The sequence below is a fragment of the Dysidea avara genome, chromosome 9 (assembly GCF_963678975.1).
Source record: "Dysidea avara chromosome 9, odDysAvar1.4, whole genome shotgun sequence".
In the NCBI taxonomy this organism is placed as follows: Eukaryota; Metazoa; Porifera; class Demospongiae; order Dictyoceratida; family Dysideidae; genus Dysidea; species Dysidea avara.
Window position 1 is genome coordinate 19478198 of NC_089280.1, and position 21511 is coordinate 19499708.

The 21511-nt window shown below is 37.1% G+C and overlaps 2 protein-coding genes across 2 annotated transcripts; both read left to right on the forward strand.

Moving 5' to 3' along the window:
- Window positions 1-388: 388 nt before the first annotated feature.
- On the forward strand, window positions 389-1271 carry LOC136267289 (uncharacterized). The gene is made up of 2 exons (XM_066062379.1): window positions 389-457; window positions 512-1271. The coding sequence occupies exons 1-2, from the start codon at window positions 392-394 to the stop codon at window positions 1130-1132; spliced, it is 687 nt and encodes a 228-aa protein (XP_065918451.1). The 5' UTR covers window positions 389-391; the 3' UTR covers window positions 1133-1271.
- Window positions 1272-10428: 9157 nt separating this feature from the next.
- Window positions 10429-11371, forward strand: LOC136267003 (uncharacterized). Its single transcript, XM_066062056.1, has 2 exons — window positions 10429-10587; window positions 10642-11371. Exons 1-2 carry the CDS (start codon window positions 10528-10530, stop codon window positions 11260-11262), a joined length of 681 nt encoding a protein of 226 aa, XP_065918128.1. The 5' UTR covers window positions 10429-10527; the 3' UTR covers window positions 11263-11371.
- Window positions 11372-21511: the final 10140 nt, after the last annotated feature.

The following is a 21511-nucleotide window of genomic DNA, read 5'->3' on the forward strand; positions in this document are numbered from 1 at the left end:
GTTATTGATAACAGTTTCTACATACAGTATACTATATGCATGTGAAATACATACTGTTATGTGTGTAGTGTGAGTTCTACTTAGCCATTAATATACATGTACAGTATGATCTTCATGGTGGCTGAAAAAGCTGGCAGAATCTTAGTCCATTAAATCTCAAAATAAAAAATCATTATTATTGTGAGGGTTTCTAATTGGGCACTTAAGGGAATATAGAAACCAAGCAACACGTAAATTAAATAATGAAGCATGCACAATGCAATGCTCCTATCTGGCTTTTTATTCTTTAGCAAGTCTCACTTTAATGACATAATGTCATCCTATTTACAGCAAACGTTGCACTATAAAATGACATCAACTGTATCACTAGGTTAGACTGCCTAAAAAAGTAATGAAGATGATTATGCTACAAGTAACTGTGCTGTTGATCTGCTCTGTCTTTCAAGCTCATTCTGAGGTAATTTATAAACGCATACTGTATATACATATATATTTTGTTGATTCATTTTAGGTGATAAGGCTTTTTGGAAATCCTTATCCTGTACACATACCATTCTTCAAGGTGTACGCTCCATTTGATTTTCGCACTGAAGCAGATTTTATTGCATCTAGTGCAGTCACAGGAGTGACAGTATTCTATAATACAGGTGGTGTAACCAATGGTAGGCTCCTCAGGTTACCACTAATACCTGCAAATGTGCTGCAAAATGGTGCTGACATTGTGGCAGTCATTACTGTAGGGTTAGGAGTTGGAGGAATAGGTGGAGATAGTCATCCCCAGTTTTATCTGTCTGATGGGATTACTGGACTAGGATTTCAGATGCGAGAAGAATCAACAGGAAATCGGTGTCGTGGAAGAGTAGCAACTATGGGAAATGTTCTTAGCTCAATCAGTACTGTTTCTGGTGCTACACACATTTCATCTGTTCTACCAGATGAATTTGTCCTCACTGTGAAGCCACAACGATTTTGGGGATCATGCTATAATTCTGCTGATAGTGGGATGATTTATCCAGTTAGATATACCCGGACAATCTCTGCTAGTAGAGGCTTGTGGCTAGAAGTGTATAGGGAGAGCACAAGTGAGCGGTATACTTTCAACTACATCAAGGTGGAGATTCATGAAAATTGATCAAGTTCTACTACTGGTGTTGTATGTAACTCTAATTTCATGCAAAATATTAACAGGTCTACTTCATGCATACACTACAGGAAATTTTGTTGTTGTAAGTACTTGTATACATATGACTGCAATTTTCATAAATCTGAGAATGCATAACAGTATTTTCAACATTGGGTATAATCAGAGACTATCTATTTCAATAGATAAACTTGGATACAAACATTTGATTAAAATGTGTTGAAGTATGGTTGTATTATATGGTCTAATATTAAATATATTCAGAATAAGCGTCAGTTATAAGTGCATCTTGACTATAGGAATAACATATTATAAGTAAATCAAAAGTTTGATGACTGTTTGTTTCAATTATAAAGTAAATAATGATCTGAGGTAGACACTAACAGTACATGGCAAAGCAAAGCTGTATAAAGTTTCATTAATTTCTGGCTTCAAATCATGCACCTTTGGGTTGGTACAAATATTCATTGATATGAATATACAATTTATACATAATTACTGAAGTATTGTATAGGTTACCAACTATGTATGCACTGTCATTGACTTATTATTAGCACAAAGTGTCTAAACATCTTTCGGACAGACCAACATTGACAAGTGCAGACACACAATATTGACAATGTACTGCCACAAAACATAAAGCAAAAGTGGACAGAGTTGTGACCAAGTTATATTTTAAATTAACTATAAGCAATATAAGCATTCGAGCGTTAATCGGATAGCTGCAGGTTCGAGGCTGCTAGTCCAGTCATGGATTTTTTCTCCTTTCTCCACCTTTTCAAACACAGTTTCTGTACTAACTTTAAACAGGCTGTAGGACCAGGTGTCCTACAGACCTTCAGCACTTGTGCTGTAAAGCCTTAATAAATAAATAAAATAAAAATAAATAAAATATCTATACTTGGAACTGTCCAAAGTATATAACTAAGTAACTATAGCAACTAGTTGCAATAGCTACATGATTACTAGTAACCATACTTTACAAAAACCAAAATGCACTGCAATTTTTGCACCTTACATGCTACAGCCAAATAGCAAATTATGTGCATTGTACTCCATGATTCAGTCTGTAAGTACAGTATAACAGACAGAATTTGAAACTGAGCTGATATGGACTTTTTGGTTGTAAGTATATAACTAGTTAATATTTTAGAAAGTGCTTTCCTTAGTAAGGTGTATCTGAGTATCATATTACAAAATTTAACAAACACTATAATACGTATGAAAGCATAACTAGTACTTGCAGTAACTTATAAATTATTCACCAGAGCTAGAAGTAACTGTATATAACCATAAATTATACATACATGGATATATAAAAGTAACTATATAGTAACTTTTTGAAGTAACTACTCCTGGCCAACTTTGCCAGTGGCTAATTTGGCTGTAGTTGGTCTGTCTGAGCATTTTAAGGGTTAAAACTATTAGCTTTGTGAGGCTTGAAAACTTCCTCTTGCCTAGCTACATGCCTACACATTTTATTTGTAAATGGGGTGCAGCTAGCTGCCATCAGGCTAACAGTGATAAAGCTCATGATCAAGCTAATTATCAAGTAACTGGTCAAGGTGATCAAGTAACTGGTCAAGGTTATCAAGGGATAGTTTACCAGTTACTATCATAGCTAGATACATAGCTAAATGCTGTATACATATTTCTGATTCTGTTACAGTAAATAAAATTGCAAGTTTTATTAGATTTTAATCTTTTCACAATTGAAATTTTAGGCGAATCAGTGTGGTGAAATTGGTGAACTTGCTATTCTGTGCCATTCCTGTAAGTGTGGAAGTGTTTGTTCAATTTTTTATTTAATAATTCTGGCTAGGGTCTGAAAGTAATGCAGTAGACAAAATACTTACACTGGAACTACTATCTGGCTTCTCAGTTAACCGAACTATGGAAATGGCTGCTGTAGTGACTGTTCTATTAGGGTAGTTAAAATACTGATAAGTAGTTTTAATATTTTCTTCATGCTATTTTAAGTTATTTATACACAGTTTCAGAGATACAAATTTTTCAGACTTATGGACCATCCCTGGTCCTAAGGGATTTGGATAACTGAGGATCCACTGTACATTGTTTGTGTGTTTCAAGGGACAATCTGGTATTAATTAATTACAACATAATAAGAAGTTGGGGTACATTCACTTGCCACTTGACATCTGAATTTGAATAACTACAACAGGAAAACTCTTTTAAAATTCTTAGAACAGCCACCATTCTTTTGAGAAAACAAGCAGATAAATTAATAATTCACTGTGGTACTATTTTAAAGATGTGATGGTATTCAGGTTGTCAGCAACATAACTGAGTGTTGCATCAACATTAGTGGCCTGGGAAAATTTATAAACTACAAACTGGTTAACACAATTACATAATCTTAACACATACTTCAAATTTGGCAACTTGGGGTACTTTATTATTACAATATCAACAGGGGCATAAATATGATTACATGTGTGCATTATTTATGCCAAAATTAGTTTCAAAATGGTTGCAAATAAAAGTTCTTATTGACTGCAGATAAACCATGTAGGTAACACATTCTAGATGTGTGCATGGTGTGAGATCAAAATAAAAATTGCCACTGAATGCATGTACTTGCAGCTACATGTGTGTTTACATACTGTATCTATCACTGTGTGACTACAATAGCTCTAGGATTCCATGGAAACACTTTTGAAACCACTGTAAGTCAAGGAAGTAGATTTGGAACTATCTTAATAGTATCTTTACTAATTTGGGCAGCAATTAGCAATTAAGTATGGTTCAGTCAACACATGGAAGCCTAAATGAATAGAGTCTTTAAGAGGTATTGCTTTATACAGTCAGCCAAATTTCCCTGCATAAAAGTTTGTCCTGCATTTAGTTCATATTTGTACATGAGAGGGAAGGGTGTGTTTACAATAATCGTGACATACACTGTACTGATACTCCAGTAATTAACTGTTCAGCCAATGATGTCAAATGTGGTAACCATAAAGTGTATGTAACTTATTAACTAACAGCCGAAGTATTTAACTACTGTAATTATAGGGCTTAGTAGCATTATATTCCTGACTCCCTGCATCACAGCTTGTTGTGGGTCTCTATTATAGTGAGATGGTGAATAGCTCATAATAAATGGAACCAGTAATATAACTGCTACTGTATAATACCAGTGCATTGAACACTTTTAATTACATTGACATGTATGGTTATATATGTCTCTACCACCCAAAATGTTAACACTTGCATAATCCAAACATTTACAATGTATAAACGCTGAACTGGATAGTCTTGAAAAATGAGACACTTGATTAATTTTTCACCCAATGTCCATAATATGTGACTATGTCGTGCATTCATGTAGCTCTGTGTTTGTGGCAAAAAATAATATCTGCTGTAATGGGTGTGATATGACCAGTTTTCCCAGATCCAGTCACATAAGATGTATAGTATAAGCATTGCTAGAATATTTTTAAGATTGACATGCACTTTATCTTTAAGTTAATTGTGTATAGCTAAAATTTTCATGAACATGATTTCAAGGGTTTTAATGCACAGCTAGGGGCCCACAAAAAGAAATGAGTCATGTCGATAAAAAATTATTGATATCTTAATTGCTGCATTAAAACAGAAACAATGAAATTGAAGGAGACAAAATTAGTAAAAACTACATAATTATAGCGTATAGTTTGTCTACATATAGTGTAGACAATTTTTAGTAGTACTAGTGGACAGTAAAGAAGTACAACTATGACTATAGGTTTGATTACATGTATGGTGGTTTATAATAAATGGTGGAGAAAATTTTTGAAAAACAGTTAACTACCTCAAAATAGAATCTTGAGGTAGCTAGCTACAGTGTACTTTTAGTCAAATCTCTGTGCGATATTTAAATACAAACATATATGTACATACCTTTATACAATTCACTGTAAATTCCATTGAGTACAGATGAGCTAAAGTTACAGAATGAGTTGTTTTACTTGCAGTTCAAACTGGTAACCGATGCTATGGGTACCATGCATGGTATATCGTATGTCGTGCAGCCAAGAAAGCTTGTGCACCACACTATAATTATTGATGGGAAGAAAATATGATTTTCATGGATGATTAGCTCCATGGTCCTTTCTCCAAAGCATGCCATTATTACATTATAGCTGTCTTTGTTTTCTTCTTAACAATCTAGGAATCAAATAATAATAATACAGTAAATAGCTACTTAGGCTTAAGAAAGAAAATCCATCCCTCCTGGAGGAACTGAATGTGGTGCTTGGCTATACACATTGGGTGGCCTGTAGTTCAAATCACGGGGTAGGAGGGATTTTTTCCCTTCTATACTAGTATAAATACACTCACATCATTTTCTAAGTTAGTTAGAGACCGCCCACTCAGATCTTTGTGGCTTTAAAAACCTCAGCTTTGCCTCAGGTTTTTAAAATCACTCGTAGTAGGTCTCTAACTATTGCTAATGAATTGTTAATTTTTCTCTCTTTCTGTACACTTTACAAAGATTGTTATAAAAAGCAAGCCCTTGATTTTCTGAACTAAATTGCCATGTAATTTGGTACTCACAGACGGTGTATGAAATCGTATATATTCAAACACCAAGTTTGATTCTCTAATCCAATAACTATATACTCATATAAAAGGAGCTAATTTTCTGTCACAACTGTAGGATAAACCACTCATGGACATAAACTTAAGAGTTACAAGCAAACACCAAACGAGTGTAGAATTCTGGGGCCAAGATACATGCAGTCACCAAGAGGTAAAAAAGTACAGGAAAAAGTTGAAAAAGTTCTCCAGGGTTCGAACCAGGCAAATCCACACCTCACACGAAAACTGTAATGTTAAATGTACTCAATAACAATTTCGTAGATCTATCAGTGGAAATTCTAGGAAATTCTGAGAATTGTATTAGAAATCCTCAAAACCTATTAGAGTACATATTATAAAAATGTCCCATACAATAGCAATCATCACCTTGTCTGTACATGAGAAAAGGTTTGGATAAAACAAACCCCAACACCTGCCAATGGGACGAAATATAAAATCCAATCAAAAGCAGTTAAACTGTGAATAATAGGCTAGGGTGCTTTCAAAAGACCTGCTGGCCATGGGTTAAAAAGTTGTGAAATCAAGAATGGTGGCCAAGAAATACTGAACTGCAATGATGTTAATAGAATCAGCAATTAACATCTTGATCTTTTGTTACAGGCATTGACCAATTAAAGTGGGGGAGAGCATGGCCCATTTCTACCCTAAGTATTGACATAATATAATATAGTGGTAAAGTTGTTACAGACATGAACTATTAAAGTTCAGTACACAGAGTACAGTTCACTACAGAGTTCAACAACTTCCCTGTAGGGAAGAGCTAAGTTCAAAGGTATATGCTGCATACACTAATCAGTTAAATGGATTGTCTAAATCTTATTATAACTCTTGATCACTATTTTGCACAAGACTTCCATCATGCAGACATAAGCAGACGAAGTATGCATATAATGCAATTATTCATACTAGAATGTAGGGATGTAGATGCATAGTGATGGTAGCAATACATAGCATCATTGACTGTATGGTTGCATACTCAATATACAGAGAGTACAAGTATAGCTAAATAGCTAATGAGATTCATTGAAAAACTGTACTGATGTTTATAAACCTATGAACTCTAGCTAGTATACCATTAAGCTAGGCTATAAAAGTCAAAGTTAGACATGCACAACTGTTAAGAGTACTGTAATTATGTTCACTAAGATGGTATGTCTGACAGTTGGACTTGTGGTGCTGTTTTCTTACTTGCTAATGGCAAACTCTGAGGTATATAACTACAGTAGATAACAAAGTTTGTGTGTTATATCTATATACATATTTTATACCAAATTATTGTAGCTGATAAGAACCAGTGAAACAAAGAATTTGTATCTACCTTTCTACCAACTGTACACTCCAACTGATATATGCAACAAGGCTGAGTTTACTACTAACTACAGTTCCTTTACAACAACAGCAATAACATAATATTATGTTGAAGATAACACTGGAACATATGGTGACTGACTTTTCAAATTGAGTTTATTACCTCAAGATGTGCTAAGCAGTAGAACTGACATTGTGGTTGTGGTTACCGTAGGATTGGACAATGAAATACGGAATGGAGACAGTGATCCAAAATTCTTCCTATCTGATGGAGCAAGAGGGATAGGGTTTGAACTGCAAGAAGGAATAGGAATAAGTGGATACCGTTGTCGTGGAAATCGTTGTCATGAGTACCATTGCCGTGGATTACAAGGACTAATGGGAGAAACTTATGGCCGTTCATTGGTAAGATTTTCCAGTGCCACTGTCACTCCAACAAGCTTCCTACCAAAACAGTTTGTTATGACCATAAAGCCATCTCAACGTTGGGAATCTTGTTACACAGCATCTGATGGTGGGATGATTTCTCCAGTTAGTTTTGAGCAAAGTATCTTCCTGGACAGAGGATTGTGGTTAGAAGTTTACAGAGAGGACAATGATGAAAAGCTTTCTATTAACTACATTTCAGTGGAGATTCATGAAAACTGACCAATTGTATTACAGGATTTACAGCTGCTTTGATAGGTTTGAATACACATGACACAAGACTTCGGCTGTGTGAAATTTATCCACTGTAAATTTGCACTCCTGATTTACCCACTTTAATGTAATAAGAGCTCATTATATTATACATCATACAGCATGTGCAGTGTGTCCAATAGTGTAGCAAAATAATGCAAAAGATGCAAGGACAAGATCAGATTGTGTGCTATAGCTACAATCATTTCAGTCAGTTGCAAAAGTGTGAAAGAAGATTTTACCTATTATTGTAAAAGACGTATATAGTCTCTTCAATAGAAAAGAGAATTCTAGACCTAATAGCTATATAGGCACTGTTTAAGCCGTAGAGCATAGGCATGCCAAAGATGGGTAGTAGGACTATATTTGTCACGATCATTCTTTGCTTCTAGCAGATGGCCATGCAGTCCAGTGCTTAAAGTGAACATATGGTATGCACAAGGCCAACCTGTAGCATTTGATAGGAATGCAGTCTGGAGAGTTCACAGAAATTGTGTGAACTACTGTAGGTGGGTTTTGCTGAGACAGTCACATAAACAAACAATTTGATTTTAATGGTGTGAATTGGACAAAGGAAAAACTAAACTTTCATGAGTCTGTGATGGCTACACTGAACTATTGATAATAGCATTAGCTTAATATACTAATCATATGGCGGAGTAATTGAATTTATTACTGAAGAGGCTGTTTTCACTTATTTATATACAAAGTTACATACTGATTACAATAGTTACCGTATATGACCGTGTAGAAGCCCGGGCGTTTATTTCCTATCAATCATTTTTGACCCGGCGTTTAAACGAGACCGGCGTTAATTTGGACCCGGGCGTTTATTTCTTACTAGCCACTCGATGAGAATGACAGGTGCCAGTACGAAATACGAAATCCATAGCCCATCACGTATTTGGACTCCTCTGCTGGGTGAAACATTGGAAGTCGGGTGGAAAGATGACAATGACCACGATAAATACGCTATGGCCATCACCAGAAGAGAAGGCATGGTCAAACAAGACAAGACATCATAAGACTGGTGACGAGACATCACTGTATAGTTAGCACCTGACACGAGTTTAGAACCCCTTTCAGTGCATATCATTAGCACCCCGGCGTTTAAATGAGCCCCGGCGTTTATTATGACAGTCCCCTAGCTGTACCCGGCGTATATTTGAGCCCCTGCGTGTATTTGAGCCCGGCTTTAATACGGTCATATACGGTATATATTTGCATTCATCAAATTCAATTAGTAGAGATCCCCTATTGTACTAGGACCACATTCAAATCAATTTTATTTTACAGATATTTCTGTAGCAATTTAATTTCTATAGTGCTAATTGTCACCTGTTATTTACACTATAAGCTTTTTGCACAACAAGATTTGTCTATATCAATAGCTTAACGGGCGGATCCAGGGGGGTTCAAAGGGTTCCATGGAACCCCCCTTTTGAAAGAGCCTCTCTTACTCGAGATACTCTAAAAGAGCAGTCAAATCGAGATACTCTAATAGAGCAGTCACAGTAGTCTTTTGAGGAGCAGTGTAGGAAGCTATGTATACAGTTATAAGAAAATGTAGTTTCATGGTGAGGACATCTATGGTGAGGGGCAACTATTGTCAGCAGATGATGACCTCTTTTTTTTGGTCTTCAACTCACAGGTAGGGGTGAAGTTGCAATTCCAAAGTGGAACACCCCTTTTTAAAAGTCTGGATCCGCCCCTGCTTAAGTTGTATAGCAGTACTGTTGAGTCATACAAACAGTTCACAGTTTATAAAAAAATTAGTGACAGTGAAAGGTTAAAGACCAGGGGTCAAGTTTGTATTATAATTAAGATGAGGTCACAGTTCATAGGTGGTGGTCAGCACAAGATTTAATTCTAAATAATTATTTGCTGCCCACTACTTGCATATATAGTAATTTGCTATGTCACCAAAATCAATCAACCTATATTGTATGTGCGAAAATTGAAAAGTAACATGTATATAATATACTTGTGACATTGTAGTCCTGCATAACTTGTGAACCCATCAAAGTATTATAGAACATTTGAATGATTTGCAGATTACAAATTACAGATGTATAACATCTCCATAAACTATATGGATTGCAAAATAGCATAAATACAACTGTGATGTGCCACTTTGTCATCAGTGGGGCCTGCCTGAATAGACACCCAAAAATGTGAACACTTGCATAATCAAAATATTAAATTTTAGTAATAGGTACGTATTCAGGAAAATCGTTGATCAATTAGTCATGAGATGTTCATAATATGCATATAATAATATAACAGAAATAGTGATGCATTTTAAAAATGTTTTAAGGTTTGACTTGCACTTTATTTTAAGAGTATGCATGTAGTTAAACTTCTTATGTTAAGGACTCAATGCTGGGTATAAAAGTTTCTCTGTACAATATATGCAACATGAGTATAAGTTTTCCTAATCAGTCATACAGTAAATATACATGTAACTCCTACATGCAATTGTAGTAGTAAACAGGCTTAATTTGTAACGAAATATACACATGCACTTACATACATTATAGTGACGTTAAAATATCAGCATGCGCAGCTGAAGAGACCACAGAAGGTACTAGATAAAAATTATGTTTACAATAATTAACCACTACACACAGCAGTTTACTGTGGTTAGAGGGTTACTAGATCATAGTACCATGAACTCTACTGAGTACACCTTGTGCGATTTTTAGTCAATTTCTTGCAGTATAAAAGCAAACTTCTTATAGTTACTGTTCAATCAACTATAGTTCCTAGCTACATACTTCAGTGTTTGGATTATCAGGATGCTACAACAAGCTGCTGCTGTGCTCTTGCTGTGTTTTCTCTTGCAGGCCAATTCTGAGGTACGTCTGTAAGCACAAAATGTATGCACATTATCTATCTACCTCTTGTTTCAGCTGATCAGGACCAGTGATACAAAGAGTCTGTACATGCCTTTCTACCAACTGTACACTCCAACTGATATACGTTTCAAAGCTGAATTCACTGCTACTTACGACTCATTTACAACAACAGCAATAACATATGGTACTGGTGGCACCTCTAGGGGTCGACTCTTTAAGTTAAATCTGCTACCTCCTGATCTACTAAGTTCCAGGGCAGACATTGTTGTTGTGGTTACTGTGGGGATTGATAACACAATCCGGAGTGGAGATAGTGATCCTAAATTCTTTTTATCTGATGGTACAAATGGAATTGGGTTTGAAATGCGAGAGGAGTCAAGTGCAAATCGCTGTCGTGGAATACAGGCAATCATGGGTGATACTCATACTTCATACACAACAATAACCGGTGCTGATCATGAGTCAAGCTTCTTACCAGAACAGTTTGTCATGACCATGAAACCATCTCAACGTTGGGGATCATGCTATAATGCCATTGACAGTGGAGTGATTTCGCCTGTCAGTTACACTCGAAGTATCTCGCTTAACAAAGGCCTGTACCTGGAAGTATATAGAGAGGACACAAGTGAAAAGTATGTTTTCAACTATATCATGGTGGAGATCCATGAGAACTGATAACATTCCCCACTGGTGACTACTGTACCTACACATATTATAGGACGTGCAGATTTTGTGTATAATTTGTAGGTGCATTGATTAACATTAATATACTTTTTCAATTTAAGCATGGTAACTTTGATAACGTAAAACTATATAGGTAAGCTTGTATACATCTTAATATTGCCAGCATGTACACTATGCAATGGTGGAAGAAGGGTATAGAGAGCACTGAGGCCACAACTTTGTGTAGTATAGCTACTTGTGGCAATTTTGTATTTCTTGGCTACATGTAGTCCACCTAAAAGAAGTCTTAAAGCTGAGGCACAATGCAGTAAATTTTAATGGATTGTTAAATGGTATTGTTGTTCTGCATGCCATTTGGGGCTGATCATGATTTACAGTGATAGAACAGAAACATTTATATACACAACAAGCAGTGTTGAGGCAATTACTTTTAAAAAGTAACCCATTACATATTACTTGCAACTGAACTATATAGTTACAGTTATTACCCATAAAATAAAGTAGCTAACTTACGTCCACAGCCTTAAGCTGTCACATGTGCAACTACCACCTTATCACTGACTTGACATGATTGTGTTGTGGTTATAGCTAATTGTAAGAAGCTGATGAATAAGCTTCATTTATTAATTCGACTCGTGGCTCGCTTCGCCGGTTAGCTGACTTCATTGTGGCTAGGGCCATACCTATTTGAAAAATTGTTGCTCGGATTTTTTAAGGAAAAGTTAGGGTCGGTAGGTCGGGAAAAAAAAAAAAAAACCATCATATTTTTAAAAAACCATTCCAAACGTGTCATTCCATTGTTGACAACGAATTATACGAGGGTACACAACAACAGCTCCTTTCTTCGCAATAACAGATAACCACGTATTAGCCGCCATTTCGGCTACAAGTCCACCAACATAACAATCACGTGAGGTTTTGTTTTTTTGGTCTTTTATAAATAGAGGGTCTGTCGGGTCCGAGCAACAACTTTTCAAATAGGTATGGCCTAGGCGTTACTCAGTGGATTACTAACGAGATTAGTAACTTTACTTTAAAATAATAATAATAAAAAAATATTAGACTCGTTATAGGAACTATTAGTTAGGTAACGCGTTACATTTGTATAAGGGTTTCGTCCTGGGCACTCTACACAGGATGTTTTGTTATGTGTTACTGATTCATGGCTCAAGGCAATAGATGATGGAAAGTATGTTGGTGCAGTGTTTCTTGATTTAGCTAAAGCTTTTGACTGTGTTGACCATGAGATATTGCTTAAGAAGTTGACATGCTATGGTGTTAGGGGAGATGCTCTCAAGTGGATGCAAAGTTTTTTGTATTGCAGATTTCAGAGGGTTTCCCTGCATGGTACTTTGTCAGCTAAGGGTGAGGTTAAAGTTGGTGTGCCTCAAGGCTCTATTCTTGGCCCGTTGCTATTTTCCATTTATGTTAATGATCTTCCAACTGCCATTACTGATGTTGATGTCAATTTATATGCTGATGATACAGAGCTGCATTATTGTCATAGTGACTTCAGACAATTGGAGTGCATTCTACAGCGTGCTGTTACACAACTTTTTATATGGTTGGTTGCCAACAAGTTGAAACTGAGTGTTCCAAAGTCCTTGTCTATGCTCATTGGGACCCGACAGCGTATTTCTGGGAAAACCCTACACCTATCACTTGACAGTTTACCACTACAACAGGTTTCTACTGTGCGATATTTAGGAGTTTACATTGACCAACATTTAACTTGGCACCAACATGCATGTGGAGTATGTTTTACGGAGGGTTCGTGGCAAATTATATTCAATTAATCGCCTTAAGCCACTCACTCCTACTGTGATGAAATTATTATATCAGGCCCATGTTTTACCTATAATTGACTATTGTGATGTTGTATGGGTACCTACTAATGTTGGCCATCTTAAGAGACTGGAAAGACTTCATTCACGGTTTTCATCATATGATGACTCTGCCAGATCTTCTGCATTTAATCTTACTTTAGTTGAACGTCGCAGATTTCATACTGCTATACAAGTATACAAGATCTTAAAAAGGCTATCACCCTCCTACTTACTTTCCACATTCAGGTCTGCTTTATCCGTCACAGGTCATGCAGGGCGCAATGTCCATCGTTTGTATGTACCTGCTGTGCGATTAAACTATGGCAAACGAAGTCTATATTATCGTGGCACAACTATATGGAACAGCCTGCCTACCTCAATCACCGAGATGAACTCATTAAATAGCTTTAAGCTAGCTTATTTAAGTCATATTTAGTTAATTGTGTGTATATATCTAATCAAAAACAGCCAAGCTGTAAAAAAAATGGGGCCCCCAAAAAGGCCATGGTGAAAAAAGATGTGAAATCCAAGGTGGCGGCCAAGAAATGGCTGTGATGGTAGGTTAATGGTTACATTTTAATAACGACAATTCAGGTGAATTTGGTGCCAAGACCAAGTGGCACAAAATTCACTTGAATTGTCGTTATTAAAATATAACCATTAACCTACCATCACAGCCATTTCTTGGCCGCCACCTTGGATTTCACATCTTTTTTTACCATGGCCTTTTTGGGGGCCGCACCTTTTTTTACAGCTTGGCTGTTTTTGATTAGATATCACTTCTTTTTGTATTTATATACTGCAAAGCCGACCTATGGCTGGCTTTGGGGCTTTTTTAACCCATGTGTTTTTTTCTTTACCACAGGAAGAAGAAACGAACTTAAAGAAGATTTGTAATACTTCAATTATTTTTGATTTTATTAGTAATTATACAAATTATATACATATATTTATTACATGCCCATTATTCCCCACAGGATATTTTTTGCAGCTGGTCTCTCTACTGGGTGACTTGAAATGTAGCTGAACTATATACAGGATGGTTTCTTTGTAGCTGAACTCTCTACAAGGTGACCCCTTCTAGCTGGTCTCTCTACAGGGTGATTTGTTTGCAGCTAAACTCTCTACATGGTGGTTTCTTTGTAGCTGAACTCTCTACATGATGGTTTCTTTGTAGCTGAACTCTCTATAAGGTGACTTCGTCTAGCTGAACTCTCTACAGGGTGATTTGTTTGCAGCTGAACTCTCTACATGATGGTTTCTTTGTAGCTGAACTCTCTACAAGGTGACTTCGTCCAGCTGATCTCTCTACGGGGTGATTTGTTTCTAGCTGAACTCTCTACAAGTGATTTGTTTCTAGCTGAACTCTCTACAGGTGATTTGTTTGCAGCTAAACTCTCTACATGGTGGTTTCTTTGTAGCTAAACTCCCTACATGATGGTTTCTTTGTAGCTGAACTCTCTACAAGGTAACTTCTTCTCTACAGGGTGATTTGTTGTAGTTGAATTCTCTACAAGGTGGTTTGTTTGAGGCTGAACTCTCTACATGGTGGTTTCTTTGTAGCTGAACTCTCTACAGAGTGATTTGTTTGCAGCTGAACTCTCTACATGATGGTTTCTTTGTAACTGAACACTCTACAAGGTGACTTCTTCTAGCTGATCTTTCTACAGGGTGAATTGTTTGTAGCTGAACTATCTACAAGGTAACTTCTTCTAGCTGATCTCTCTACAGGGTGATTTGTTTGTAACTGAACTCTCTACATGATGGTTTCTTTGTAGCTGAACTCTCTACAAGGTGACTTCTTCTAGCTGATCCCTCTACAGGGGGATTTATTTGTAGCTGAACTCTCTACAAGTGATTTATTTGCAGCCGAACTCTTTATGTGGTGGTTTCTTTGTAGCTGAACTCTCTACAAGGTGACCTCTTCTAGCTGATCTCTCTACAGGGTGATTTGTTTCTAGCTGAACTCTCTACGGGTGATTTTTTGCAGCTAAACACTCTACATGGTGGTTTCTTTGTAGCTGAACTCTGTACATGATGGTTTCTTTGTAGCTGAACTCTTTACAAGGTGACTTCTTCTAGCTGATCTTTCTACCGGGTGATTTGTTTGCAGCTGAACTCTCTACATGGTGGTTTCTTTGTCGCTGAACTCTCTACAAGGTGAATTCTTTTACTTGATCTCTCTACAGGGTAATTTGTTTGTAACTGAACTCTGTACAAGGTGCGTTTTTGTGGGTGATCTCACTGCAGGTTGATTTGTTTGTAGCTGAACTCACTAAATGGTGATTTGCTTGTAGCTGAACTCCTTGCATTGTGTCTAGTTTCTAGCTGATCTCTCTACAGGGTGATGTGTTTGTAGCTGATCTCTCTACAAGTTGATTTGTGTGTAGCTGATCTTTCTGCAGGTTGATTAATTTGTAGCCGATCTCTCTACAGTGTAATTTGTTTGTAGCTGAACTGTCTGTAAGGTGATTTGTTTGTAGTTGATCTCTCTGCAGGTTGATTTGTTTTAGCTGAACTCTCTACAGGGTGATTTACTTGTAGCTGAACTCCTTGAATTGTGTCTAGTTTCTAGCTGATCTCTCTACAGGGTGATGTGTTTGTAGCTGATCTCTCTACAAGTTGATTTGTGTGTAGCTGATCTTTCTACAGGTTGATTTGTTTGTAGCCGATCTCTCTACAGGGTAATTTGTTTGTAGCTGAACTCTGTACAAGGTGCTTTTTTGTAGGTGATCTCACTGCAGATTGATTTGTTTGTAGCTGAACTCACTAAAGGGTGATTTGCCTGTAGCTGAACTCCTTACATTGTGTCTAGTTTCTAGCTGATGTCTCTACGGGGTGATTTTTTTATAGCTGATCTCTCTACAAGTTGATTTGTGTGTAGCTGATCTCTCTGCAGATTGATTTGCTTGTAGCCGATCTCTCTACAGGGTAATTTGTTTGTATCTGAACTGTCTATAAGGTGATTTGTTTGTAGCTGATCTCTCTGCAGGTTGATTTGTTTCTAGATGATCTCTCTACAGGTTGATTTTTTTATAGCTGATCTCTCTACAAGTTGATTTGTGTGTAGCTGATCTCTCTGCAGATTGATTTGCTTGTAGCCGATCTCTCTACAGGGTAATTTGTTTGTATCTGAACTGTCTATAAGGTGATTTGTTTGTAGCTGATCTCTCTGCAGGTTGATTTGTTTCTAGATGATCTCTCTACAGGTTGATTTGCTTGTTGCTGATCGCTCTAAAGGATGATTTGTTTGTAGCTGAACTCTCTGCAAAGTGTTTTGTTTGTAGTTGATCTCTCTACAACATGATTTTTTGTAGCTGACCTCTCTTCAGGTTGATTTGTTTCTAGATGATCGCTCTACAGGTTGGTTTGTTTGTAGCTGAACTCTCTACAGGGTGATTGCTTGTAGCTGAACTCCTTACATTGTGTCTAGTTTCTAGCTGATGTCTCTATGGGGTGATTTTTTATAGCTGATCTCTCTACAAGTTGAATTGTGTGTAGCTGATCTCTCTGCAGGTTGATTTGTTTGTAGCCGATCTCTCTACAGGGTAATTTGTTTGTAGCTGAACTGTCTATAAGGTGATTTGTTTGTAGCTGATCTCTCTACAGGTTGATTTGTTTTAGCTGAACTCTCTACAGGGTGATTGATTGTAGCTGAACTCCCTACATTATGTCTAGTTTCTAGCTGATGTCTCTACGGGGTGATTTTTTATAGCTGATCTCTCTACAAGTTGATTTGTGTGTAGCTGATCTCTCTGCAGGTTGATTTGTTTGTAGCCGATCTCTCTACAGGGTAATTTGTTTGTAGCTGAACTGTCTATAAGGTGATTTGTTTGTAGCTGATCTCTCTGCAGGTTGATTTGTTTTAGCTGAACTCTCTACAGGGTGATTGCTTGTAGCTGAACTCCTTACATTGTGTCTAGATTCTAGTTGATGTCTCTACAGTGTGATTTTTTGTAGCTGAACTCTCTACAGGGTGATTTGTTTCTAGCTTATCTCTCTACATGTAGATTTGTGTTGATTTGTTCATTGCTGATCGCTCTAAAGGTTGATTTTTTGTAGCTGAACACTCTGCAAAGTGTTTTATTTGTAGCTGATCTCTCTACAGGGTAATTTGTTTGTAGCTGAACTCTCTCCACAGTGACTTGTGTGTAGCTGAATTCTGTGTAGCTGAATTCTCTAGAGAGTGACTTAATTGTAGCTGAATTCTCTACAGGGTGCATGACTTGTTTATAGCTTCAGTGTGACTTGTAATGTTCTGAATCTCTATAGTGATATATTTGCTTAACTCTCCACATGGTGACTTGCTTCTTGCTGAACTGTCTACAAGATTAACTGTTTGCAGCTGAACTCCCTACAGAATAACTTGTGATGTAATAAAATTCTATAATGGAGTAAATAAATTAGCCGAATGCTCTATTAGGGTGACTGTTCTATTAGAGTATCTCGATCTCGCATTTGCTACACGGAGTTGGCTTTAGAATCATAACTCAGTGGTTTGTAATCCTATTCTTCTGTACTACTGTAAGGACTTTCTATGAAGATTATTCCAGCTATATACCGATTTTCAGCTCATTGTTCTAAGCGGTTTGCCTAGTAGGCGTGAAAACTAATACTTTTTTATTCGTAAAAATCGATCGCGTAATTGTGACACAGGTTGGGTTTTGTGTCATATCTCCGTGATCTTTATTTCGATTCCTTTCAAACCACCAAAAGGCACTCCTACGATGGTTACTCCATCTACATAGCAATTTTCAACTCATTCCATGAAGCGGTTTACCCTGTAGGCGTGACAACAAATCGATCTTGTTTTACGCGAATAATCGGTCATAACTCCTGAACCATTCATCGGATGTGTACCATATTTGATGCTAGGATTCGCCGTTGGATTCCCTTTCTGTGTACCAAATTTCATGGCGATCGGAGTACGCGTTTGCTTGTTATAGCAATTTTTGCAAGTGTGCGAAAAGACGAAGAAGAAAAAAACGAAGAAAAAAAACGAAACTTTGGCAGCTCGTATCTCGGAAATGGCTGGAGCGATTTCCTTCAAATTTGGAATGTAGACTCCCCTGGCTGGCGGGCAACTGTGTAGCAAATTTGGTTCTAATCGGATACGTGATCACTGAGATACAAAGGTGTGAAAATGACGTTTTCGTTCTTCCTGTCAATATACTCACGGGTGTGGCACGCCGGCTTCTTGGGCCGCACGACACACTACCGTGTGTCTTGATGTACCTATATTGTTTTGTATGCTTGTTCAGGGCACAGATTAGTCTGGCGCCGCCCGCCCCTTCGCATAAAGTAAGGGTCTGGTGAAATACAGATACTAAATCATTTCTAGCGCCCAGATTCGGCGCTAGCCAATTAGTGCATGCCAATGACGTTCACACAGAAATCGCCTTTTGCAACACAATGCTTTTGTTCGAATTGAAGTGCAATCATCTGACGTAACAAGCATTACGTGCACTGTCTAATTGAATTCCTTTTGAAATGATTAGGTATTTGTATTTCACCAGACCCTTACTTTTTGCGAAGGGGCGGGCGACGCCAGACTAGGCACAGCTGAAAAACAGTTTTTGCTGATGCTGTCTCCCTGTTTAAATAACATTTTTTTAAAAAAGCAAGTAAGCAATCGTTACCATAGGCGGGAAAAGTTACGCGTGGGAAAAGTTTTGCGAATTGCGCTCTACTTTGTATACCGGCGTAAAAGTTTCGCGATGCTGATTTTGCATACTAATTGATTACTGTACAAATACAAGCATGTAGAAGCTAACCGGCGTAAAAGTTTCGCGATAGCTATTGCAATCGCGAAATTCGTGAAACTTTTCCCGCGCGTAACTTTCACCGCCTACGGTATATTAATTACTTGGCTACCACGATAGTAATATAATATTACGTAATGCGTTACATAAGTAACGCGTTACCCCCGATACTGAATTCAACAAGTTAATGCAGGCTACACATGCGAGGGGCCCGACACCACCCAAAAGGTGCGTGTAAGATTCCGGAACTCACCATTTTTTGTAAAGATTCCGGATTCCAACCAAAGATTCCTGATTCCAAATTTGGAGCTAGCTACACATATATTAACACTTTTTGTGCATGCAGCCCCTGAGCCCCACTGGCTGGCTTCAGGGCTTGCAATTGTTTTTACACACATTTATTTTTATGAAGGTGATGATTGTTATAATTGTATTGTACCTTTTGTTAATGTTTTGTAAAATAATAGAATGCATGGGCTTCTAATGCAACTCCCATAGAATGTCCTGGAATTTCCATTGGCATAGATCTATGAAATTTAGTAGATTTACACAATGATAAGGTATAGAAACAAAGCCAAGATGGACAATCACGGCAGTAGTGACTCAAGGGTTTAGGTGTGAGGTGTGGATATCCCTTTGATGCTCCAATCCAACAAATACTCATATAAAAGGATTGGTTTTCTGTCAATTGAAAGCTGCATGTGGCAGATTTAAAAGCAAACACCAATTGTAGAATTATGGGTCCCAGATGCTCTAATAGAACAGTCACCAGGAGGTAAGTAAAGTTGAAAACGTTTCCAAACTTCTAATTACTTGGTGCTTGAATTCACCTTCATTCACTGTCTCTGTGTACCAACTTTCGTAGCATTCAAGCAAATAAAAGGATTTGCATTTTGTAGCAACAATAAAAATATTATTCTATTTAAAAGGAAACCAAAAGCAAAACTTTGGCCACCTATATATATATATATATAATTATACAACTGGAGCGATTTTGACCAACTTTGGCAAATTTTTGGTCTGCCTATGTAGTAGACAGCTAGCTATATTGTAAAAATGGTGTGCTTTGAAGAAGGGATGGAGCTATTCATTCATGAAAATCATATTTTCTTCCTGTCAATATTTAATTATGGTGTGGTGCACAGGCTTGGCTGCATGACGCACTACTTTACATACATGGTGTCTTGATTGTAATAGTAGATCACAAAGAGAAATTTTGAAAATATCATAAGATTGAATCTTGCAGTACTTTTAGTTACATGGTAGACTGTATACTGTGGTTTAGGATGCTATTTTAGTCAACTAGCCCATCACCATTTGCAACTATCTCAAGATCACTTACAACTACTACACTGTAGCCTTTTGGCCACAATGTTACTAGTCTTTTTTTAGACCCTGCTCATCACTAAGATGGTAGGCTTCACAAATGCATAGGGATAAGTAACTGACTTTATGACCAGCATTTCAGTATTCAATGCTTCCAGCTATGAGATTAAGAGGTTTGAGTATATGTATATCACATTGCATTTTAATTGTTGCATTTTTCAGGGGAAAACAGTTACCATAAACTTTCGTAACAATAATGATTTTCCAAAATTCTAATAAACAGGGCCATAACTACAACTCTTTAGATTGGCAATTTCTTTAAAAAGTATTTAGCAGAAGAGGGCACACTCATCTGCAGAGAAAGAGAGGGCCATAGGCTACAGAAAGTTACTCTCAGTTGGTTAACTTAAATAGAGCCAAGTATATAAATATATATATACCTTAATATCTGAATGGAACTGAAAAGCCACTTAAAAGATCAATATACTAGTAGAAAAGTCATGCAAATACTCTATATTAAAACAATTAATCAAGCATATTATGCTGCTACAGCTTGAAGACCAAGGAAAATCCATTAACTCTATGTCAGCTGACTTTATACCCCTTCAACTCCTAAATTAATACGATGTTTATTACAGAGTCCACTTCTAGTCAGCTTTAAACCTACAAGCACAGTGCATATCTACATCCACAGCTTAGAATATTAGTTCTTAGCCTAATACCATACCTGTTTCACCAGGGGCGAATCCAGAGTTTCGAAAGAGGGGGGGGGCACCTTTCTGAAAAACAGTTGAAGACCAAAAAAACTTGCTGAAAACCAGTTGAAGACCAAAAAAAAAAAAAAAGGTCACAACAATAATAGCTAGTTATCCTTACCAACTATATCACGTCTGTTATGTAAAATAAAATCTTATTTGTAGTTTCATAGGTAAGCTACACTACCTCATGAACATTGTGACTGCTTTATTAGAGTAATTGACTGCTCTATTAGAGTATCTCGATCTTGTATGCAAATTTCTTGAAGGGGGGGGGGGCATTTGCCCCAAATGCCCCATCCTGGATCCGCCACTGTTCACTGCCCATACAAAAGTCTCAATAGTAGCAGTGAAATTTATCCCGTATTTCACTGACAGCAGTGAAAAAGTTGTAATTGTAATTTCATTGGCTAGAATTTATGTTAACAATGTAGCGCCAATTAGTGTCGACGCATGTTTAGTACATAGTGACAAATTGCGTACATGGCAATGCTAATGCACAGCATGCATATATGCAGCGAGTATGGTATTAACTGGGAATAGCATGGGTAGCAGTGAAATTTGGGATAAA

Excerpts from the sequence above, each read along its gene's own strand:
- LOC136267289 (XM_066062379.1), top strand. The coding sequence starts at position 392 with ATGAAGATGATTATGCTACAAGTAACTGTGCTGTTGATCTGCTCTGTC. Across the intron at positions 458-511 it reads TCTTTCAAGCTCATTCTGAG|GTGATAAGGCTTTTTGGAAA; the intron begins GTAATTTATAAA and ends GATTCATTTTAG.
- LOC136267003 (XM_066062056.1), top strand. The coding sequence starts at position 10,528 with ATGCTACAACAAGCTGCTGCTGTGCTCTTGCTGTGTTTTCTCTTGCAG. Across the intron at positions 10,588-10,641 it reads TCTTGCAGGCCAATTCTGAG|CTGATCAGGACCAGTGATAC; the intron begins GTACGTCTGTAA and ends CTCTTGTTTCAG.